Below are 23,199 nucleotides of genomic sequence, written 5' to 3' on the forward strand. Positions count from 1 at the left end.
AATAAAATTTCAGAGCCTTACATTTGAAATTAAAATAAATATTTATTAAAAAAATATATTGAAAGTTTAGATTTTAGAAAAAAAAAGTTTAGAAGAAATAGTTTTTTACAAGTCTGAGGCAATAATTTAGTGATACAACTAAAATAGTCATTTTATCTCTTACGTATAAGTATAATTAAAAACGTTACGTAAAACGAAACGCACCAACATGACATATGACACTGACAGGTGACAGATAAGCACTTATCATTTATCAATCAAAACGTCAAAATAACTTGCAAATACTCTGAGAAACAATTCTAAAGGTTAAAATATTCGCCATTCAAGACTTATCTAGAATCAAATATACTCTACATAGATAACAACCGGCATTTTGAAATTTGAAATTATTTTATATTAAAATGGCACGTAACATATTGAAATTGGGAGCTTTGGAAGCTCAAAAAACTGCTTTTCTACTATGTGATATTCAAGAAACGTTCAGGCCGCATATAAAACACTTCGGGGAAGTCGTCAAAGTTGCTAATAAGATGGTGTGTATTTTGATTACGTAATGTTTATATGTTACAATTTGAATTTTGTAAAAAATATTGTAAACTATATACATTTTGACTCACTTTATATAAGTTATTGCGATGTTATGCGGCGTTGAGTTTCGCCACTTAACAAGCATAGTGTCCAGGAAGTCCAGGATTCGGCGGAAAGTGGAGAACGGAAATGTTTTAATTGGAGCTGTGTGTCTTTACACTAGGTGGAACTTATATGATTAACTCATTTATTAGTTATTAAACTATTAACTTTAATGTACATTTATTAGTTATTAAACTATTAAGTTTCACATTTTATCCCTAGCAAGTTAGCCAGAGAATGGAGCAGGCAATGGAAACATAATAAGCTTAATCTAAAAACATAAAATTCTAGGTGGAAGCAGCAAAACATTTCAACATACCAGTCTATGTATCAGAACAATACCCCAAAGGGCTTGGTCATACCACAAAAGATATTAAAATAGATGACGCTGCACTAGTCTTTGAAAAAACTAAATTTTCCATGTACACTCCGGAATTAGAAGAAAGATTGAAAAAGGATATACCCAATTTGGGATCGGTAGTGCTTTTTGGGATAGAGGTATAATTTTCTATTAAATTAATCTTACTACAATTTTTTGTTTGTCCTTCACACTCCATATTTACATGAATTTTTTTGGTTGTTTTGTTATTACTTATACTCTGTTCCCCACTTTTCGCCTGTTTGTTATAAATTGTAACTATTATAGTAATTCCATAAAATAATTGTATCTATTTAAATTTTTTATTGCTGTAGGTTCAATTCCCATTTGGAGAAATGAAATATTAAATATTTTCGTTTCTTTGCTCTGGTAACAAAACAAAGTGTTATTTTCCTACATGCGGGATGCAAAGTGAAGCTAAATAAATAGAATGCTCATATATATTATATAAAATTCCAGGCCCATGTATGTATAGAACAAACAGTAATAGATTTGCTTAATCAAGACATAGCAGTACATGTTTTGGCAGACGGAGTGTCCTCCAGATCATTAATGGACAGAGGACTGGCTTTACAAGTAAGTATTTTAAGGATTTAAATAGAATAAAAAAAATTGTTGTAAAAATATTTACTTTGTATGATTTGTTACTAATTTTTTTTAATTAATCATATGTTTAATAAATATAATAAAAACTAAAGAATATATATAAATTATTACTCATTGATACATTTATATATATTTTTTATTTTAAACACAATTTTATGACACAACATGTATTTTTATATTTTTTTTAAATATTTGTGGCTTATGGCACTGTGGGACTGTGTCTAAGTTTATGGCGTTACTGACGTCTGTGAGGGTTGCAGGCTGAATCCTGTAGATATATTTGATTTTCACAGCAGAGAGAGCTTTTCATTGCATTTTTCCATTTCATATACACTTCTCAGTGAATTTTCTATTATTTCATAAAAAAAAACAAAAGGCTTTGAAAACTTGACTTAAGATTGACCCTAACTTAATGTTAGCACTTTCATTTCTCCTTCATTTTATTTAATTTTTTTACAGCGCATGCAATCTATTGGCTGCTTTATAACGACGTCGGAAAATGTTTTATTTAAACTTTTAAAAGACAAACAGAATCCGGCATTCAAAACTATATCTAAATTGAATAAAATGCCTAATGATGATGCACTTTATTCTAAATTATAATGTATGTTGTTACTTATCTTTCTAATAATCTTTGCATTTTTTTTGAGGAAAATTGCTTTTCGAGTGGGTGGTAGGTTCCTGCAGGGTATAATATGATGTAAAGCTAAAAAAATATTAAACTTAATATATGGTAATGGTGGTTCTGTATAAAAAGATAAATATAAATGGGATGTATTTTATGTTATTTTAACTATAATAATCATAATAATTATAGCCTAAAGCTAGGACGACATGTTTAAGTGTGGGTTCCAATCACGTCATTGTTTTCACAATATTTTAATATATTTATCTTTTTTATTTTCAGCGTCTCCAATCAATCGGTTGTTTTGTGGGTACCTCGGAAAATGTGCTATTTAAATTGCTTAGAGACAAGAATCATCCTGTATTCAAACAAATATCTAAACTGAATACTGCACCTACTAACGATGAATTATTGAATTAAAAAAATATATAGATATAAAAAATTAAAACTATATATTTATGTACGTTATAAAGTAATATATGTATATATATATATATATATATATATATATATATATATATATATATATATATATATATATATATAAAATGTGAATGGTCCGACAAATTTTTCGTATTTAGCTATTGATTTTTTTTTGTGTTTTAAAAGTATTTTGGTATTTAAGTATAAAGTTTAATTATCTGTAGATAATTTAAGTACTAGGCTCAAAGTAAATTAAAAAAAGTAAATAAAAAAAAGAAAAGCAAAAGTCAACTTACATCCCAGCTACAAATTTGAAACTATGATATTAAAAGGATATTAAATGTAAATAAAGATATTAAATGAAATGTTATAATAATTTTATTAAATATATTAAGTCATTTACATGTAGTTTTACTTAAGGAGCGACCACTTCAGCTGTTCCTTTGCCGATTGAAGCACCTGGAAACATAAATGTTAAAATTAGTAAGTTTTTGTAATAGATGCCGTCATCGAACTATTAAGACAAATCACAGTTTTAAATTTCCCCACTCAACATGGAATGTTACAAAAAAATGGCGGCAAATGGAGTGTTTTAACATTAGGTTTTGAAGAAACCTAACCTGCCCAAACTATACGCTAGATATAGCGTGAAGCTAAAAATATTTAATAAAAATAATAGAAATTGGTAGCACTAGTAAAAGCTTTTAAAATAAAAGTGTTTTTTACATTAATACAAATTAAATTAATAAAATTTCGAACTTAAGATACTAAACTATAACCTACATATTTTTCGTTTCCTATTTTACTCTTTTTTTTATTTAGCAGCTTTCATAATGGGCGAGTTAATTATATTATAAACATTAAAACATACGGGAAGAATGGATTGTCTTGACACAATGTCCTGTCTACACTACAACGAGCGAAAAATAAGGCCATAACTAAATATTTTATTTAAATAAGAAGTTATAAATTTTATTTCAAATAATTTACCACTGGTTTACAAAGTTACTGCCTCAAAAGACACGTGACAGAATTTAACATATGGAAAAAACGGCTGAACAAGTTATATTTCTCATGTCTTCTCATGCTGTATCTATCGATATGGCTAAACACAATTTTACACAACCCCTTGGATAACAATATTTAGATATGGCAACATTTAGTAGTAGTGTAGGAATCAAACTGTAATTATATTTAATATTAAATAATTTTACAACGATACTATAAATTGTTTGATATTGGAAAGCAATATAGATAAAGTACTTAATAAGTATTTCTTTTTGTTTTTTAGTCGTATAAGTACAATATATTTCATTCATTGATTAGTCAGTAGTATTTCTTCAACTTTCTCTAAATTTCATAATAAAGCTTATTTTACTTAATAAAAAAAATATTAATATTATAAAAACACCATCATACTTTAAAATATCAATAATAAAAAATATTATATATATTTTTTATTATTGATATTTTAAATTTAGGTACTTTTAAAATAATAAGTTTTTTTTTAATCTGTATTTAATTTTTTAAAACAAATAAAATCAAAAATTTTAAGCAAATTTATCAAATTATCTACAAATATATAAAATAGATATTTTAAATTTAAAAAAAAAACTACAAAAACTTGAAGGTTACAAAAAATAAAAACAAAATTAAAATTGATAATAGATATATTCTAAAATACAATAGCATATAAAAAAATATTTAACAACTATTTGTGTAATACGTTAAGCGTTGCCATATCTCGATCGTATTTTATTAATTGCTATTCATTAAGTTGAACAGAACCTGAAATATGGATTTTATATTATCTACATAAATTAAAATCATATAAAAAAAGAACATTTAAAGATGCAAAAAAAGCAATTTTCAAACATTACATAAAAAGCAAAACAAACGAAAAACAGATACAATATACTTATAACAGTTACAATCTCGGATGAATGATATTTTGAACCACAGTGTATAAATAATAGTATAATTAATAAGTGACAGTTATAAAATGGTAATACAGATACTTAACAGTTTTTGAATGTTATTTGATATGTTTTTATATATATACAATTAGCACACACATTGACAACCAAGTGTGACACAACATACAAACAGACTAAAGGGTTTGTTATGGGATATATTAATTAAAAAAATGTAAATATCGTTAAAAAAAGGATTGCGAAACGCTATTGTCATTTTTATATGACATAAAAATACTTAATGTGACTTTTGCAAATATTCTAGGTTATATTTTTTATTTTTGGAAAAAAATGTTAAGTTTACAAAGGGAAGGGCATAACATTATTTCAATGTATTAATTATTGCAAATAATAATAATATCAATATAGTTTGTTATTCACTTAACAAATATTCTTACTTTTATTTGGTAAGTGCCTCTATAATTTCCTGAAATTAGAAAATAGAATCACGATCTTTGATTATTTAAATTTTATCTAAAAGTGACGTTTATTATTTTGTGCAAACAGAAAATATCAAATGCTAAAAATAATATCCCATAACAATTCCACATTAAAAATTATGTTTTAAAACAAAATATAAAAAAATGATATGGCACTAATTTATTTGTTTGTTCTTTTTTGGTTTCACGTTTATATCCCGCACAAAGGGAACCTGAGACAGAAGACAGAAGTGGATATCCAAAAAATTCTGGAGGCATTGCGTTTTGAGTGGCGGAGCTCAACGCCGCCTTTATTTGTAGTTGTGTTTTTATAACAATTTACTTTACATTTGGAAACGAAAAAAATGTGATTGTAATAATTATTAATCTCAAATTGATTTACATATTTCCGTAAATATGCTTATAGAATTATTAAAATAACTAGTTTGTATAATGTAATATTTTAAGAATAACAAAAGTTTTATTCTATTTTAAAAACTAAATTTATTTGATGAAAGTATGAACAAATGAATATTAGTAATTTTAAAGCTTTGATTTATTAGATATATCGAAACAATTAGTATAATGATGTTTTAAATGGTATTAATGAACTTTATATTTATATGAAAAATATGCTTAACTTATTGTGATATTTAAGTTTTTTGTTCTTTATAATGTGTATTTTGACCCTCTCTGACATCACATTGATATTTGTTTGCATTTGCAGTAGAATCTATATTCCATATCGTTGTAACAACTATAAAATAATAATATCATCTATTTATATGTAGGTATATGTATAATAATTTTCAATTGCTCTATTTACTACAGAAAAACTACTACAAAACTTAGTTTCAGACAAGTTAAGTATGCAATTTTAATCAGAATTTATCAAAAATAATGCTGTGTGGTAATTTTCCTCAAAAATATGTCAATAAAATCTACTCTGGCCACATTAAACGCATCATATAAATTATACAGTAATCTCTCTAAACTTACATAGTAAAAAAATGTTAAAAGTTACTATGATATCTTATATAAATACAATTGTGACCACTTTCAACTAACACCTAACAAAATTTTACTATTGAAGTAAATTTCAATGAAAGATAACAAATAAATAATAAAAAATATATGTATATATAAACAAAATAATATTCAAATTATCTCAAAAATAAAAAAATACTTGAGGCAATACAAATTATATTCTCAATTGTAATTCAAATAAAAAAATTATACTACATACTTACTATTTTATTTGTGTTTCATTCTAAATTAAAATAATATACTCCAAAAACAAACTATACAACACAACCTCTTACCAAATACTACCATATACTGCAGATTTCTACTATTTACTACCAAATTCTACCAAATTCTACCATTTCCTACCAAAACAACCGGTTAATCTGGTCCATTACCTGCACAACAGTTTGTTCACCGAGCGGCACGTCGTCCGTCCTCAGAGCGGCGCGACCCACTATTGAAGTCGGATCGGAGTCGAGGATAACACTGTAATAGACAAAAAATACATAATTAATATGTACGATAGTACAGTGTGTGTGACCACAAATGTGGTCTCATATCCACACATGTGATCAACATGTTTGTTTCACAATCAATCAATTATTCTCATTTTCCTGTTTTGATAACAAGATAAAACACGGCGTTAAGTTTCGCCTATCAATACGCCCTCTGCCCTAGTTACATACAGAGTGAAAACTAAAAAGATATGTTAAGAATACACTTACCCGCCATCACAAATTTCATCAAAGGCCAACATAACTGCATCCAAACTGTCCAATAAAACTCTCTTCTCCACATTTCTTCTTAACAGAATACTGACTGATTCATAAAGCGCATTGAGCACCGATTGCAGGATTAGCTGTGAATTGTATAGATAATGTGGTTTATATGCGAGGCATTGTAATGCATGACTGTAAACTTGATGGTTGTGGGATTGATTCCCACTTGGGGGATAAATATTAAGGTGGAATGATAAGCAATGATATGTGGGATACAATGTAAAGCTATGACAACATTCAACACAATATCTTTTTTGACTTCCAAAATAATCACACAAGATACTCATTATAACCTTAGAAATTAGTGAAATAGAAAATAATAAAGAAATATCGAATTCAATCCTATTTTAAACCAGCTTTAATAAATCTAATTAAATTTTGCTTTTATAGTACAATACAATATACTTTATTGCACAAAAACAACAAAATTTTACACAATTTCCTTTTGTCAAAGGAATTAAGCAAATTTGGAAGGAATTAAGGAATTTTGCAATTTTTGTATTATTTACATATGTGTATAACTTGCACAGAATATATTATATAACAACAATATTTGTATTGTTTATATATTTTTCATTAATATAAAAATTTATTGTCAAGGCCAGTTCTGGCGCAGAGGCATGCTCGTGACTCTGCACCACAACTAGCCTTATTTATGAACTGACTGAAAAAAAAAATAGCAATTATTACAATTAGATAGTGATAGTTATCACAAATTTTAAAATGTTTACTGAGATTACAGTAACCTTTTTAAAAACTAATTGTATCATGGTCCAACAGAAATAATTAAGACTAGTTTATATACGAGACATTCACTGTATGCTCAAAATTCTGACCAAAAGAACAGTGTAATGTTTTGAAACATTTCGCATAATGTAAATATAATCTTCCCCAAGAAAATGACAACACAAAAATATTTTTTAATTCAAACCTTGTCCCTGAGAGTAACATTGAATATGTTGCTAAAAGTTATAAAAAGTTAAACAAACATATTATTATTATTAAGATACATTGATATTTTAAATAATTCTGAATGTCATTAATATATTTTGAAAAAATATACTGTTAATTTAACATTTGATTTAAATACAAACCTCATTTTCATGTGAACTTCCCATAACATAGAAATACAAGTCCACATTACTCTTGTACACACAAGTGAGGCCATCAAGCATTATTATTTCTGCATTTGCTCTGGAAATATAAATTACACATATTTCAATATTTTTTTTAGCTTCATACTCTATCCCACATATAGGAGTAAACAGTGGGAAGCTAGTTTGTTACCAGAGCAAAGAAATTAAGATATTACAATCTGCCAAATGGGAGTGGAACCCACAACTGTAGTGAACAAAGTACAATATATATATTTATAGCTGGACTAGGACAAATTTCAAATAATATATGTATAATTGTCACAATTACTCAATTTTTTACATCATCCAACAATGCAAGGTCAAGAATGAAACTGTATCATGTTAGTTTATATTCTACTATATTAAATATTTCAGATGGGTCCTAATTAATTTGTTTTAAAATGTAACAAGATGTACAATAAAAGACATACCTATGTGTTTTATTGAAAAGATTCTTCTCAAATGCCTTCTGTTCTTTAGCACTTGGCAAGATGTCTTTGTCGTAATATTTAGCCAATATTCTGTTGCCGTCATTGTCGAGAATGCACATCCCCTTTACAATGTACAGAGTAGGTTCCTGTAATGTTTAAATTTGAATGTATGATAATGAATCATCTTATGAATGAAATTTGCCTCACTCAACATGCTGTCCTGAATCTGGGAAAGATCGTAGGATTGTCTTAACACAGGTTCACTGTGCCTATTCATCTATTTAAGAAAAGTGTGAAGCTGAATTAATAATTTTAATAATTAATAAAATAATTTAGTCTTTATCGTTTATTGCATTAAGGTTTCAATCTTCCTAGTGGAATAATGGTTATAACAACAATTTACTTTTCATACCACCATAAGATATTAGAAAATGGTTAATTTTTTTTATATTTATAACTAATACGGCAAATCTCATGTGAAAAAACTATACTTTATTGTAATAAAACAGTCGGTCGGCTTTACTTGGCAATTAGTAAATAATAAGTAACTCTTTTAATAACTACTTTTAGATGTATAATATATAAAATACTTACAAATAAAGAGCCTTCCATTGTTCCAGTGTGAACCATTTTGGTTTTATTTTAAAATATTCGCAAAAAACAGCCGATTTTTATGAATAGTTGACGTGTTTTACTTTTTTATTTCAAAACTCAAGTGACAATTGACAACTCATAGATAACCACAGATTGTTATAGAATTGCTCGTTTATAGGTTATGTTATACAAAGCAATTTTTCGTGAATTCCATGAATGTTATAAGTAATTAATAAATGATATAATAAACAATTAAAATTGTCTTTATTACTATTTCCTGGATTATAATTAATATGACTCAAATTTTAAAAAAGATAGATTTAATTTAACTATAACTTAATAAGTCTAACTTGTTATTACTTTTGCATTATTGAAATTATATAGGTACATTTACTACTGTGTATTATTCAGAGTATTCTATTGCAACATTATTTTAATTCTTGACCAAAAAATTCGTGATTGCTTTCCTAGATGGCACTGTGATATAAAGTTTGATATCGCCTGTTTACACAGATGAAATTTATATGAACGTCCATCGCCAACGTCCATACCACGTTGAACACACCGGTTCTCGTCCGATCACCGAAGTTAAGCAACGTCGGGCGCGGTCAGTACTTGGATGGGTGACCGCCTGGGAACACCGCGTGCCGTTGGCTTTTTACACTTTTTGGCCCGCAGGGGACGCCCTTCCCGCCGTCCACTCACTCACAGACTTACTTTTACTCAGAGACAGAGTACCCTCTTCTCTACTCAACCGGTGTCCCTGTAAAAGCCAATAGGGCTAACAGCATTAACCTCATGTTTGAAGAAAAAATCAATGTCCAATTATTCCATTCTAGTTGTATGTAGACATCTCATCAAACCTAACATAATTATAACGTATATTCTTGTTGCTCTATTCTCTACTAAAGTTAATGTGTAGAATGCCGTCTTTTATAAATCATTACATTATTCTCGCAAAAAAAATACAAACTATTTTCTATTATAACAGTTTATTTGGATCTATTTATTTCTTTTTTTTTTTAAAGAAAACAATTAAGATATCGCTAAAATATTATAACTATATAATAATTAAAACCATTATCATTATGAAAAACTTAAAAAAAATATATAAGTTTTTATAACAAAGAAATAAAAAGAAAATATTCTTATAGGTATATAAATTCACTTGGAAACTGCTACTTTTTATTCAGTGTTGTGATAGACATAATATTAAATAAAAAAGGAGTATGTCTAAAAATCTTTGACTTCACGCCAATTAAAAAATAAAATTGGTCATGTTAAAAATATCCTAATTAACACAAAACAAACGTCTAAATATTAAAAGATAATAAATAAAAAAAGTAAATAATTTCGCGCCATAATTTGACACAAGGCGGAAGACAGGAATAGAGCTTTGATGTCGGCGAATCAAATTACTAAAGACATTCCTAAATTAGACGAAATTTAATGGATTTCAGCATTTAAATTGTTTATTTTTGTATGTTTTATAAAATTATTATGCCATATTTTATAGAAATATGGTAGAGCACCAGGAAATACGTTTAATAAAGGTTATTTATTAAGAATTGTATGACTTTTGTTAGTTATACCTACATTTTTTGATATAAAAACAAAATGTCCTTTTTTATAAACATTATGTTTTAATTAAGAATTTTTTTTTTCACTGGGGGTAATATCTAGAAAAGTATAAAAAAATATAAAGATATTTGTCTCTACTTTTTAGTAGATAGGATAGAAGAAGAATAAAATTAGAATGAACGCTGGTGTAGTGGTCTTCTTGTATGGTATAAATAATCTGCTTAATTGATTCAGTCAGTTATCCTATCCAATTTTCGCCCAATTTTCGCGGAGAAAGCACATCTGACAACAGAATAAAATATTTATGTATCGAAAGTGAGTGGTAAGAGAGGAAAATTAAGACGTAAGTCGATCTTAAAAACCACAGTATTGATGGTACTGCTGGAATAGGTCGAGGTTTGTCCGAAAGAGGTATGCATAAATTCTATTCTCTGTGGCTACGATATTTGAATAAGACAAAGATACGAATGGCTAAAAAAGGAATTACATTTCGGTAGATAGCTTAAAATATTATTGATTATAATAGATACATTTTAAAAAAGAAATAAAATAACATTCCAAACGTAAATACAACCCCTTCCTTATTACTCGCTGATCCAACCAAAGTGTAACATTTCACCGGCTAATTACCACAAAAACAGTTTTAACACGACCCGGAATAGAATCTTGAACCGAAACGATCTTAAACGATTTTCCAACAAAAAAAGCTTAACCATTCAATTTAAATTGACCTTTTACTCGCTTTAACTGATAGGAGATAAAAGGTCTAAGTAAACTGGTCTGTTATTTTGGTTGTATTCATAAATTTCTCTGCGCTAGGCTGATCTAAATCATTTAAACGCCAAAACTGACTTTAAAATGATTTCTCGTCTCGTTTTAAGCTATACGATACGACTTTTTTATATTTTCAAAATTATTATAGTTAGTTCAATAATTATATCAGGAACGTGATGGTTACCAGTTCGAATTTCTTTTTTTATTCTACTACCAAAATGGACAATGCGATATATAACACCTTTTTTTACACCTTCTTTAAACTAAACCTTTGTATAACTATATTATAAAAAATAATTTCTGCCAAAAAGTTAATGGTATAAATTTCTGCGATTCTATATTATTGTTTATCGCGACATGTCTATCGCGACATTAAGCTCCACCACTCAATACGCAATTCGTTAAAAAATGGGGAAAGAGAATCTTAACACTACTTTCCTCTGCCCATATGCGGGATAAAGCGTGAAAATAAAAAAATATAAAATCGTCTCATCTAAAAGCACCCGCGTCACTCGCATCAATGACAGATGTCGCACTCGTACCGCATATATCACGACTACTGAACTAATATCGGCGGAAATATACAAACTTTGGCTTTATACCGCTGATGTCTGATGCTGTACCGCAATTAGGCGTGCGTTGGGATTCTTGTGGGTATGATTGCCTTAGGGGATTGAAATGTTTGATTTTATTTGCACGTAATGAGGCAAATCACGGCTTTAAGTTCCGCCGCTCATTCATTCATAGAATTCGAAATAGAATGGATGCATCTTAACACTATTTTCCTAGTTTCTCCTGCTTATCCCTCTGCTATGTGCGGGATGCAGCGTGAAGCTCACAAAATATCAACATATTTCTTAAACGTGTAAGAATTTCGATGGAACTTGCTAAGAACCTATGTTAGTGGTAGTGGTGACATTACAATTGGACATATCATAAGGTTTGGACCGTATCCAAGAGGAGCGGGTTCGATTCCTGCTATATTAACAATTATTATAGAGATTATATATTTATTATAGAGATTATATATTATTATTATAGAGATATTTAAAATTTTTGATACGATTCCTAAAAACGTACCACTATCCCACACAACCTCCTCTGAGCAATCGGTTAAACAAACCCATACAGGTAGATACCTATTCAAAAACGCAAAGCACTTAAGCCAGAAAACCAGTTTTTTTATAGCCCCATACAAGATATCTATTAATTTAGTTCATTGTATCTCCGACCGTCTATTGTACGATGTCACGGTGCGAGTTGATCATCACTAGTTTTAGAAAGGTGTTGTTAAGTGTGATACGATAATAGATTTATGGTTCCGTAGTATTTTTTGAGGCCGTCGCGAGGAAGGCATGTTGGCTTACTGTAAATCTGATAGTTGTAGGTTCGATTTTCTATAGGGACAATGAATTGTTTTCATTTGTTCTCTTTTGTAATAAGAGAAATCGCGTCAGTTTTGAGTACGCTTTTCCCCTTATAGAATAATAGGGAATTGAAGAAATAACCACCGCGTTTACGCTATTTGGACGAAATCTCACTGAGCTATTGCAACGGATTGTAATTCTCTTTTGATTCTGTTAATTAAACATTTCTTTCAATTCTTGGACAGGTTGTGGATTCGATTTCCAATCGAGAAAATGAAATATTTAATATTTTAATTTCTTCGCTGTGGTATCGAAGCCAAGGCGCTGTGTTTAGATACTTCAATGCCTTCAGAATTCGAGGAAAAGTCAGCAGCAGAATATCTTAATCCTAGGCTTCCTTTACTACATGTAGGAAACAGCGTGAACCAGAAAAAAAGGAAGTTTCTCCAAAACCCCACCGAACCCCACAAGCAAAGTAAATTGAGCGGCGTCGCAAATCGATCTCATGGCGACTGCTTAATTGTTACAGTCATTTTTGTTTTACCATTGTACCTATAGTTTGGTCTGTAGCCTTTGATTCCACTTCATTGGTTCTGCATGTGGGAGGACAAGTGGTTTTGTATTAAGAAATTTCTTGTCAAAATCAGATTTGGAGAGGTCATCATGCCACGTAAACGTAAACGTAAACGAGAAAGGTTTGGGTTCAATTTAGACGAAGAAATTTTTCTTGCTTTATATCCCGCGCATAACAGGATAGGCAGAAGGAACCTGGGAACGTAGTGTTAAGGCACAAAGGAAAATATTAAGTAGGTACTCCATCTCCTCGAGTGGAAGTACAAGTAACCTTCCATTTTATTTCCAGCGGGCACAACCGCAAGTAAAAGCTAATCTTTATATAAAACTAGTATTTCATTCGCGGCTTCGCCCGCTTTGTTAAAAATATTTTCCCGAAATCTGTCGGAAAGTGGAGAACTGAGTGTCATGACTCTAAGTTCTTTGTGCCTACACCGCTTTATATAGGATACAATGTGAATTAAAAAAAAGATCCTAATGTTACTTAGCTACTATTAAAGGTACTATTATTGTTAAAGTCTTTTAGCATTTTCTAACGTAAACAAGAAAACAAGCCATAGTTTCTAAATTTAAGGGTAAAAATTGTCAAAAAAACACATTTTCCCCATTTTAAAAACCTGCCATTATCACTTCGAACGTAAAAAATTGCATTAATTTTTTACCATAAGCACTTTGTCCCCACTTTTGTCCCCACAAAGGGATATGACCATACATACAAACAGACAACCTTTAGAAACTTTTAGTTTTAGTACATTTAGCAGTTTAAGTATAACAGCCATACATTAAACGCGATTCTATTTAATTTCACTATTTTTAAAATATTTTGAGAGGGTTCTGGCCCCCATGCATTCATCACATTAAGATAATGTCTCAGTAAGATTCAAGTTGTACAGTACGGTTCACGAGTAGCGGCCGTCCTAAAAATAGATATAGATAGCTGCGCATTTAGCTGTTTCCTTACTTTTCATAATTTAGGCAGAAATTCAGAAAACCTTGGTTCAAAGCGGCCACAACTCGTCAACCCTATTGTACCTAGGTGGAAATTAAAAGGACCCTTGAAATAGACGTTTAACGTTTTGCCTAATGTTAATGTTAACAAGTAACATTTAGTAGGCAGGTATTGGAGATTTTTTTTTGATCTTTTATCTTTTATCTTAAATAGAATTTTAGTTTCTAACTTTTCAAGACAATATAGGAGTTGCCTGTAATGGTCTGTTAAGTTCTGCATTAGATAGTCTTTGTATAATGGCGTTTCTTTCATTTTTTTATTTTGTATAGTATTTAGAGTAAAAAAAATAAATGAAACTTTTACATGTATTAATATTTATTATTTTATTCGTGGGGAGTTCTTAAATATGTAAATGTCTTCGTTTCCTCAATGACTAAAAGACAGGAAGGGAGGGATTAAGAAAGGATTTCCCTATTTAATTTCCCATAAAGTCCACGTAAACAATTGCAGGTGACGGCTATCTATAAGTTTTATTAGTTATCTACATATTTTATTTATTTTATATGTAACTAACTATGTACGTACACATTTATTCTCTTCATCAAACGTTGCCATTCCACGTGTCTCCGAAGGTCAGCTTTCTATATTCCACAAGACCAGCGATATTTCATTATAGATCATTTAGAGACAGATCCTTATACAGGTGGTTCGAAAAAGCTAACATTGTTCTTTTGTTACGTCATAAAAATATTGTTTATTCTTTTAAATTTTATAAATTTGAGAATAATGTGATGTCTATTTTTATGGCGCTTCCCGGTGTGGCCCGCACGTATCATGGCAGAGGCAGAGTTAAGATACTCTTGTTATCAGAGAGGGGAAATGAAAATAGTTAATTCCTGTTCTCGTTTACAGTTATAGAATGTACCGATGATGGTTGATTTTTTCTTTATTGAACGTGTTTTTTTCTATATTTCATGCTATCATGACATTATTGGGATCTTTTTAGCCACGTATTGATTTTGATTTAATCCCAGTTTAATTTTACAATATTAATATAGCTTTTACGTTAAAAATAATATCATTTAATATCTAAAATATTTTTAAAAATCACCCTGTATAAGATAAATGCAGACATTAATATCATTCCGCTGCCATCCATCAAGTACAATCGCGTGGAATGGGAAGAGTTATGAATTATTATGTATATTAGCAAGGTATTCTAAATAAGCTTTAGACAGGTTGACTTTTTTAGCCTAGATTTATATATGAAAATGTTATAAAAATAGGTAATATATTACTTACATATTTTTATATAAAAAAGGTAGTTTTTAAAAAACGTTTAAATATTTGAATACAATGAGGTTTGAACCCGCAATTTACCATATGGAAAGCATGTTGATCACTAAGCCATACATTCTGACCAAACATTCAACAATTTTATACATTTTCTAATAAAAGTAACTTTCTTTCCGAAGTGTGGAATAATACTTTAAAAATGTAAGAAATAGAAATAGATGGCTTAACATATAGTAATTGAAAACTGATAAACCTACATATTTACTTAAGAGGCTATTTGTAGTAAAGGGTCATAAACTATCATTTCCTCAACTGGGAATCGAATCCAGAACCTTTCACGTTTACAGACACACGCTCGGACCCCTTCGCCCAACTGCCTTCAACAACACTTTAAAAAAGTTAAAAAAAGGTAGCAACAACAACAACACTTACTAAAGAATACCAATTAATTTGTATAATATTACAATCGACATTGAAAATGACAACACTCGTATTGTAGTACAATGTAGGCTGATTGATAATACGAGTATACTTCGCGTGAGAATTGTATCGAGTCTTTTTATTTAAAGGTGTCTGTTCATGTCGCGTTACTTTTATTTTTTTTTAAATAAAAATATACATCTATCGCTTAAGTAATTAGACATAATTATCGAGATAAGATAACACACCTTTAGAATTATAATGATCTTTTAAAAACATCAAGTTTTGGGAAACGTCAACTTCTTTTTTTGATTTTGAATAATTCAAAAAAGAATTGAAATAAAAAATGGTTTAAAAACACACTTTTCTAAGCCGAGTGATACAAGAGCTATATAATATATTGTATGGGCCTATACTGGAATAGTTCTCTAGACCCCTTGAAGAGATCCAATATTCAGGTCGTATTGTCATCTAAGCTTTAACAATTATTAACAACTAGCGGACGCGCGCAACTTCGCCTGCTTATTGCTTAGGGGTGAATTCTAATAAACCATGAAACATGTGTTCAATGAAATATTTTCAAGAGTCGAAATTTAAAATTTTATAAAAATCGGTGGCGATTTGAAGATTTTTCCATACAAACTTTCAACCCCTTATTTGCACCTTTAGAATTCAACCCAATTCTAAAAAACCATAAAACATGTGTTCAATGAAATACTTTTAAGAGTCTGAATTTCAAATTTTATAAAAATTGGTGCCGATTAAAAAAAATCGATACAAACTTTCAACCCCTTATTTGCACCCTTAGCGGGAGAATTCTAGAAAACTATGAAACACGTATTCAATTAAATACTTTTAAAAATCTAAATTTCAAATTTTATAAAAATCGATGCCGATTTAATTTTTTTTCCATACAAACTTACAACCCCTATTTCACCCCTTTAGGGTTAAAATTTTTCAAAATCCCTTCTTAGTGGATGTCCAGATTACGAAAGTAAACATCTATCCAAATGTCACGTTTCTACGCACAGCGGTTACGGCTGTGCGTGCGTCTTACCTCAGTCAGTGAGGACAAGTCCTTTTATATATATAGATTAGAAGTGGTTCAAATTCAGATTATTAGACCTAATAAAAGCGTGTCGCAAAGACGAAAAGATATGTACAGGCTTTCTTAGTTAGTTCTTTATCTCTAAAATATTTGTATGGAACTATAAATTATTTTACTTTTCATAATAAATATGTGTAATGTGAACAGTAAACTTTACATGTAACTATCAATAAAGCAACAAAAGAACACAAAAGATCTTTAAGAGATGACTAACATTGCGTCAATAAGACCGATTGTGTGTAACGTTGATTTGTTGTTGATTTGTGTCTCGTAATAATATTTTCACGCTGTATCCCGTATATAGCAGGTTAGCCAGTTGGAAATCCAGTGTTAAGACATTTTATTCCAACATGGCGTTTTGTCAAATGAAATGAAAATGATTCAATTCCCTGAGTGGGAATTGAACCCTCAGCCATCAGGTAGTAGTAGTAGCTTCAAGCTGTATCCCGCACATAGTAGGGAGGCAGAGAGAACCTGATGGTGCCCGTTTGTTTGTTGCCGACGCGTTTTACCATTGCTACTGAATATGAAAATATTAAATATTTCATTTCAAAAATGATAATAACAACAATTCCGCGAAAAATATAATCACAATATTACTTGATGAAAAAAAACTATTTTCCAATAATATTTTCCCTTAAATTACATAGATCAAAGCTTTTCGATAAAGTTTGATGTCTACCGGAAATGCCGAGCCGGCCATCTTGCCTTGCGACCGGAAGTAGACGTTTCGAGGTGTCAGCGATTGATAGTAGATCTACAAATGGTTAGAGAAGTGAATAAATTTATATTTTTTTACGTAAAATATATTTTTTACGTCATCCGTCCATTTGTACAACTTAGTGATAAATCTCAATTTTTTATTTCTTTTCAGTATATGAAAGAAATGAAGAAATTTCTTAGCACTCTTTGCATTGACTATGCCTCATTGTGTTGCTGGGTGAAGAGCTTTGGTATGAACTTGTCATCTCAGGACAGGTTGGCAGGCTCTCATCCTAGCACTTTATCCAATAATTAGTAAGATGGAAGGATAACTCATTAAAAAATTTAAAATTAAATCAGCTTCACGCCTTATCCCGCATACAGGAGGGTAGACAGAGGATCCTAGTATTAATGTACTCTCACTTCTCCCGTGAGTGGCGGAATTCAACGCCGCGTTTTGTCTCAAAACCAGAACGAAGAAACGTTGTTTCATTATCTGTTAATTCAATGTCGTGTCTATAATCAATTCTTAGGTCTATATCTAGTTAGACGCGTCCATCGGAAGCAGGCGTGGCGGGCTTTTACAATATTGCCAGATGTTACACTGTTTTTCTTTTTTCGTCTAATAGAGTGGGAAATGCATGAATGGTGGAATGAAATTGTATTGTCATAGCTGCTTTAACGTTTTTTATAATGTTTTGTAGAGTAGATAGCCGTTGTTAACTAGCTTTTACCGGCGGTTTCGTCCGTCTGGTCATATAGGAATAACTAAGAAATATTTAATGATTTACACAAAAGGTTTTTTAATTTGAAGCAGTAGAGTTACTGAGATTATAATATTAGTATAGTTCATACTTCTGCTTAATGCCGTGGTTTATCTCTTACAAAATGAAAATATTCGTTATTTCATTTCCTCGATTCCACTCAAATTGATCCTAAAACCTGTCGCATTTACTGCTGCAGTTCCAGCTGAGGCACGCTTGTGCCCCTGCGCTATGGCGCGACTGGCCTCTACAAATAATGTTTTCAGCTTTTTAATATTAGTATAGAAGTTTAGATAGATTTTCCTCCATTTTTTAAGTGTTTCCAAAGTTTAAAACGTTCACACTTATATAACTTTAAAACAAGTGAATTTTATAGATTTTCTTTTTCAGAACAAGACAAAACATGGGCCAAAAATAAAACTTGGCCTCTACATCCATCGATCCAATTTTTCTTAAGATGTAAGATCTGGTATACAATAAGTTTCTTAAAAAAAAAAATAACATTTTGAATGATTCACAAGAATCGATTGATTAGTTCAAAGTTTATTTATTTTGAACTTCCGCAATTAACAATAATATTATACCTTTGATCTCGATTAAATATAGAAGTGCTAAAGATAGTGATGGCGGCTATAGTGAAAGATTAATACCAGATTGTAATCTGAGATTTGTATTTTTTTATCTTCCTGCTCTATCCCGCTTACAGCAGGGTAGCCAGGAGTATCCTGGCTACCCTGCCTGTGTGAAGGCGCTCCGCAACCAGAATGTCTCTATTTTTGAGACATTTTGTGTTCCTAGACAGAAATGACTCCGTGTATTATAGCTTGATCAATGAGAGGTATTTAGTGACAAATCACTTTATTCTTTCCTTTACATTTAGGGCCATCAGCTATTGTAAAACCCAACGTCTACTTAATACAAGCATTTATTATTATAAGCGTAGCCTTACTACGTAAATTAAATACAATAATAAAATAACAATGAATCTCCTTAATTGAATGGATTGCGTCAAAAGATCTGTATTCCTTCTATCATTTTGCCTTCTAATATTGCCAAATTTTATTTTAAAATATGTTTCTAGTAACAAATTTAATTAATTACTGGATCGGCTTTGGTGGTAGTTCTGGGTTGAATTCCACTTGAGGGAAATAAAACTGTTAATCTCCTTGTTCTTGGTTCCCCCTGTCCACCTTCCTAGATATGCGAGATACAGCACACAAAACACTATAAAATAACTGTATATAGACTGTAGAATTTGAATCTAATACGACCGCTAATCTTACCACTGAGCAACAACGATCATCAATATAAATACAATTACAAAAACAATTTTCAACACCCCCCATATTTCTTAATGCTAAACACATTATGATGTTATTATTTGCAATTAATATCTTGACTTGAATGAGATTGAGACATCGTCTGTAGCGGGATGGCGGTAATAAGTTACGCTAATGCATAGAATATTTCACCTTAATAGATGTTGGATTGTAAACCGGTTCGGGGTTTGATTACGTTTTGGGGTACGTCACGTTTATTGTAAAATATAAAAAAATGGTACCAAAGAAATGATCGTTGCGGCGGAGGGCACAAGCGTGCAACTGTAAATACGATTGTTTGTGGGTTCAACTCTCAAATGAAATACTTATTTAATATTTTCATTGTTTCACCTCCGGAAATCCCCGGAATTTTGGGAACAGAAGCGTCTTAACTAGGTTCTCAGGTTCCCTCTACCTTACTATGTGCGGGATGCAAATTAAAAGTATAAAAAAATATATATTAGCTATTCGAATATCGTGGCATAATGGATACAAACACAATCTATGTAAGGCAATACAATTTTTCCCACTGTCGTCAAACATAGTGGTGGTTATTCCTTGGATCTGATAAGCTTTATTAATTGGGTATAATGCGTACATATTTAGTAGAATTCAAGTTATTTTCTATTTATTATTAAGATTTTTTTTCAATTGACAGATAGCCTTTTGGTATAGTAGTTACAGAATTGGGCGTAGAAGGTGGAGGTCGTAAGTGGCTTATTCATGGGAATATGTGAAAGATTTACTTATAAAAATTTTATAAGAAACTTATATTAGAAATATATTTTTTTATTACTACAGTAACTTTATTATCTGTATCTTTTATGTTAGATAAAATTGTTATTATAAATTTCCCTCCCTACAAAAATTAGTTAGCAGCTTACCCCTTTTCTGCATAAAACAGAACAGGCAGAGAGAACATAGAGTTAATACACTCCGATCGTCACACAAAAAAAATCCATTACAATATCTACAAACAAATTAATTCTAAATATTTCTTTCATACACAAGTAAGATGAATAATTTGAAATATAAAAATTTCTCATCAACACAAAGCTTAGCTGTCAATGTAACGATCGATATCTGAGATCGGTATTATCGACAGTAATTGCTGTTGTACTACTTGGATCGCCTCTCAACGGACGATTTTGGGTAGTCTATAGAATTGTATAGACATAGTGAGAATAAAAAATAATGTATATATTTTTTTTTATGGAAAAATACAAGGCAAACGAGCGTTCTGGTCATCTGATGGTAAGTGATCACCGCTGCCCACGACCCCGTGTAACACCAGAGGAGCTGCAGGTGCGTTGCCGGCCTATTAATAATAAATACGTAGGGAACTATTCTCATTTTCCTGGTTTAGTAATTATAATGTGTTGAATCCGGGAGGAATGTGGAGATCATAGTTCTTCTAGATGAAGAATACAGGGTGAAGGTAAAAAGAATTAAGAAATAAATAACCTCCTTGTATACAATTAGGTACTTTCCAAATATGCCTCGATGACGATATAATTAAGTATTTTTCACATTTTCATTTTAATGATAATGTATCCAACTTTTATCAAAAACTTATATATTCCAATTTTTATTTATAAGTAATACTATTTCTTAAAAGAAATTGACTTCGAAAATGTAGTATAAAAAATATTTGATTTTTTTTTTCATTTAAATGTGACTATGCACGAAGGGTTTTACCAATATTTTCATATAAAAATTTCAAAAAATACTTAAATATTATAACATTTCATGTCTACCACTTACAATGTCTATTAGTGAAGTCAGTCCAGAATGACGCAGCACTGGAGGGCCGCGATCGGTCACTGCAGTTCACGGAAATAAAAATAGTGGAAGATTAAATAGATATTTTTCATACATATAGATATCTTAGTAAATACTAGCAGATTTTTTAAAAATATTTTTATTGACAGCGTAATTATACATGTTACTAACTCCTAAATAAGTATATATTATTTAACGGACAATAAATAAATCTTATAAAAAAACTTGCATATATTGTTTTGTTTTGAATAAAAACGTATTCCTATGAGGAACCCTTCATATTTGGGTAAGGTGAGAACCATAAATAAAAATAAAAATTATAGAAAATAAAAAATCCTTGGCCATTTAACTAAATTTCCAATCCTTATCAATTTTTTAACTTTCAGTATAACTTAAGAAATTGAATAACAGGTTGATAGATTTCTTATTCGCGACGCGAATTAAGAGGGAAAGTGGGGAACGGTAGTGTTCTACTGTACTAGGTTCCATGTACCCTGATACAACAAACAAACAAACAAACATTAAAACAACAAGAAAAAAATATAAAAAATAAGAAAGTTCATCGCATCTAGCAACACTAAATCAATGTCGCCGAACTTTTTCTATAACCGACAAGCAAACAAAGAGTGTCTTTGTAATGATAGCGGTCGATATCTATCTATCTTTATATTGTACGAGTATATGCCGACAGAGAGACAGATCACCAACGAACTTATGTTTCTATTATTAATTAAATTCTCTGGGTGGTTTTGGTATTGAAAGAAATCATTTTTGAAAAGAAAAAGTATTCTTAGGTATACTAATTTAACAATTTTTTATTATGTCGAAATTTAACTTTTTTTTTCAGCTGTTCTGAGACGAAACCCTGGGACACCAAGAAAAAAATTGTGTGTTGAATTGCAGAACTCAACGCCGCGCTATACCGTTACGAGGAATGAAAATATTAAATATTTCATTTGCTCAAGTGGTAATCGAACCTGCAACCGTCGCACTTACAGTCGCTTGGTCTCAATCATATCATTTAATTATACGTAAATAATAACTTTATTTCCGTCCAAAGTGTCTAGATCGAAATATAGACAGACGTATTTCAGGAGCTAGGTAGCCCGAAACGTACTGAATTATTGAGTGCTCCGCCGATGAGACCTTTTTAACGTCAATAGGCAGCTAATTTTAAATTACATTTTCATTTTACCGTTTTGACATTTCCGAGAACCTGTTAGATATTATATGTAGGTTTGAAATGTTTAATTTTTAATTGTAAAGTTATATCTTCGTCTAAAATAACAGTGAATGGGCACGGAGTGTCTCAACACTAGGATTCCAGGTTCCCTCTGCCTATCCTGTTACAGCGTGATGCTAAAATTAATATTGCACCGGCACGCTTGTAACGCCATAAACTAAGAACAGAACAAAATAGACATATTTTTATTAAGACAAGAAAAAGAAAAACAATTACTAATCATAACAATAAACCCTATAAAATCGAACCCCAGACCTTTCATTCAATAAAACTAAAACCCAATATCGACCCAGACAGTGT

General features: G+C 30.3%; 2 protein-coding genes and 1 non-coding gene across 7 annotated transcripts; 2 read left to right on the top strand and 1 right to left on the bottom strand.

Annotated features, from left to right (window-relative positions):
• Nucleotides 1–241: 241 nt before the first annotated feature.
• On the top strand, nt 242–3,065 carry LOC146537299 (isochorismatase domain-containing protein 1-like). Of its 2 annotated transcripts, XM_085188037.1 has the most exons (5): nt 242–533; nt 922–1,128; nt 1,469–1,585; nt 2,075–2,219; nt 2,523–2,745. In XM_085188037.1, exons 1-4 carry the CDS (start codon nt 402–404, stop codon nt 2,216–2,218), a joined length of 600 nt encoding a protein of 199 aa, XP_085044163.1. In that variant the 5' UTR covers nt 242–401; the 3' UTR covers nt 2,219; nt 2,523–2,745. The 2 variants fall into 2 exon arrangements, with proteins under 2 accessions (XP_085044163.1, XP_085044164.1); XM_085188038.1 differs by lacking the exon at nt 2,075–2,219 and having other exon boundaries at nt 243–533; nt 2,523–3,065.
• zetaCOP (COPI coat complex subunit zeta) lies at nt 3,024–9,165 on the bottom strand. 4 transcript variants are annotated; one of them, XR_014878127.1, is made up of 7 exons: nt 9,022–9,165; nt 8,428–8,573; nt 7,955–8,054; nt 6,807–6,940; nt 6,477–6,567; nt 5,697–5,812; nt 4,316–4,451 (listed from the first exon to the last, which is right to left on the bottom strand). XR_014878127.1 is itself a non-coding variant. In XM_085188039.1 (6 exons), the coding sequence occupies exons 1-6, from the start codon at nt 9,055–9,057 to the stop codon at nt 3,075–3,077; spliced, it is 555 nt and encodes a 184-aa protein (XP_085044165.1). In that variant the 5' UTR covers nt 9,058–9,165; the 3' UTR covers nt 3,024–3,074. The 4 variants fall into 4 exon arrangements, 2 of the variants coding, with proteins under 2 accessions (XP_085044165.1, XP_085044166.1); XR_014878126.1 differs by having other exon boundaries at nt 5,035–5,812; XM_085188039.1 differs by lacking the exons at nt 4,316–4,451; nt 5,697–5,812 and adding an exon at nt 3,024–3,122.
• A 393-nt stretch (nt 9,166–9,558) lies between these two features.
• LOC146537301 (5S ribosomal RNA) lies at nt 9,559–9,677 on the top strand. The gene has a single exon (XR_014878179.1). It is a non-coding gene; the product is annotated as a 5S ribosomal RNA (ribosomal RNA).
• Nucleotides 9,678–23,199: the final 13,522 nt, after the last annotated feature.

The sequence above is a fragment of the Heliconius melpomene genome, chromosome 7 (genome assembly GCF_056956725.1).
Source record: "Heliconius melpomene rosina isolate 202511_hmr_F chromosome 7, ASM5695672v1, whole genome shotgun sequence".
In the NCBI taxonomy this organism is placed as follows: Eukaryota; Metazoa; Arthropoda; class Insecta; order Lepidoptera; family Nymphalidae; genus Heliconius; species Heliconius melpomene.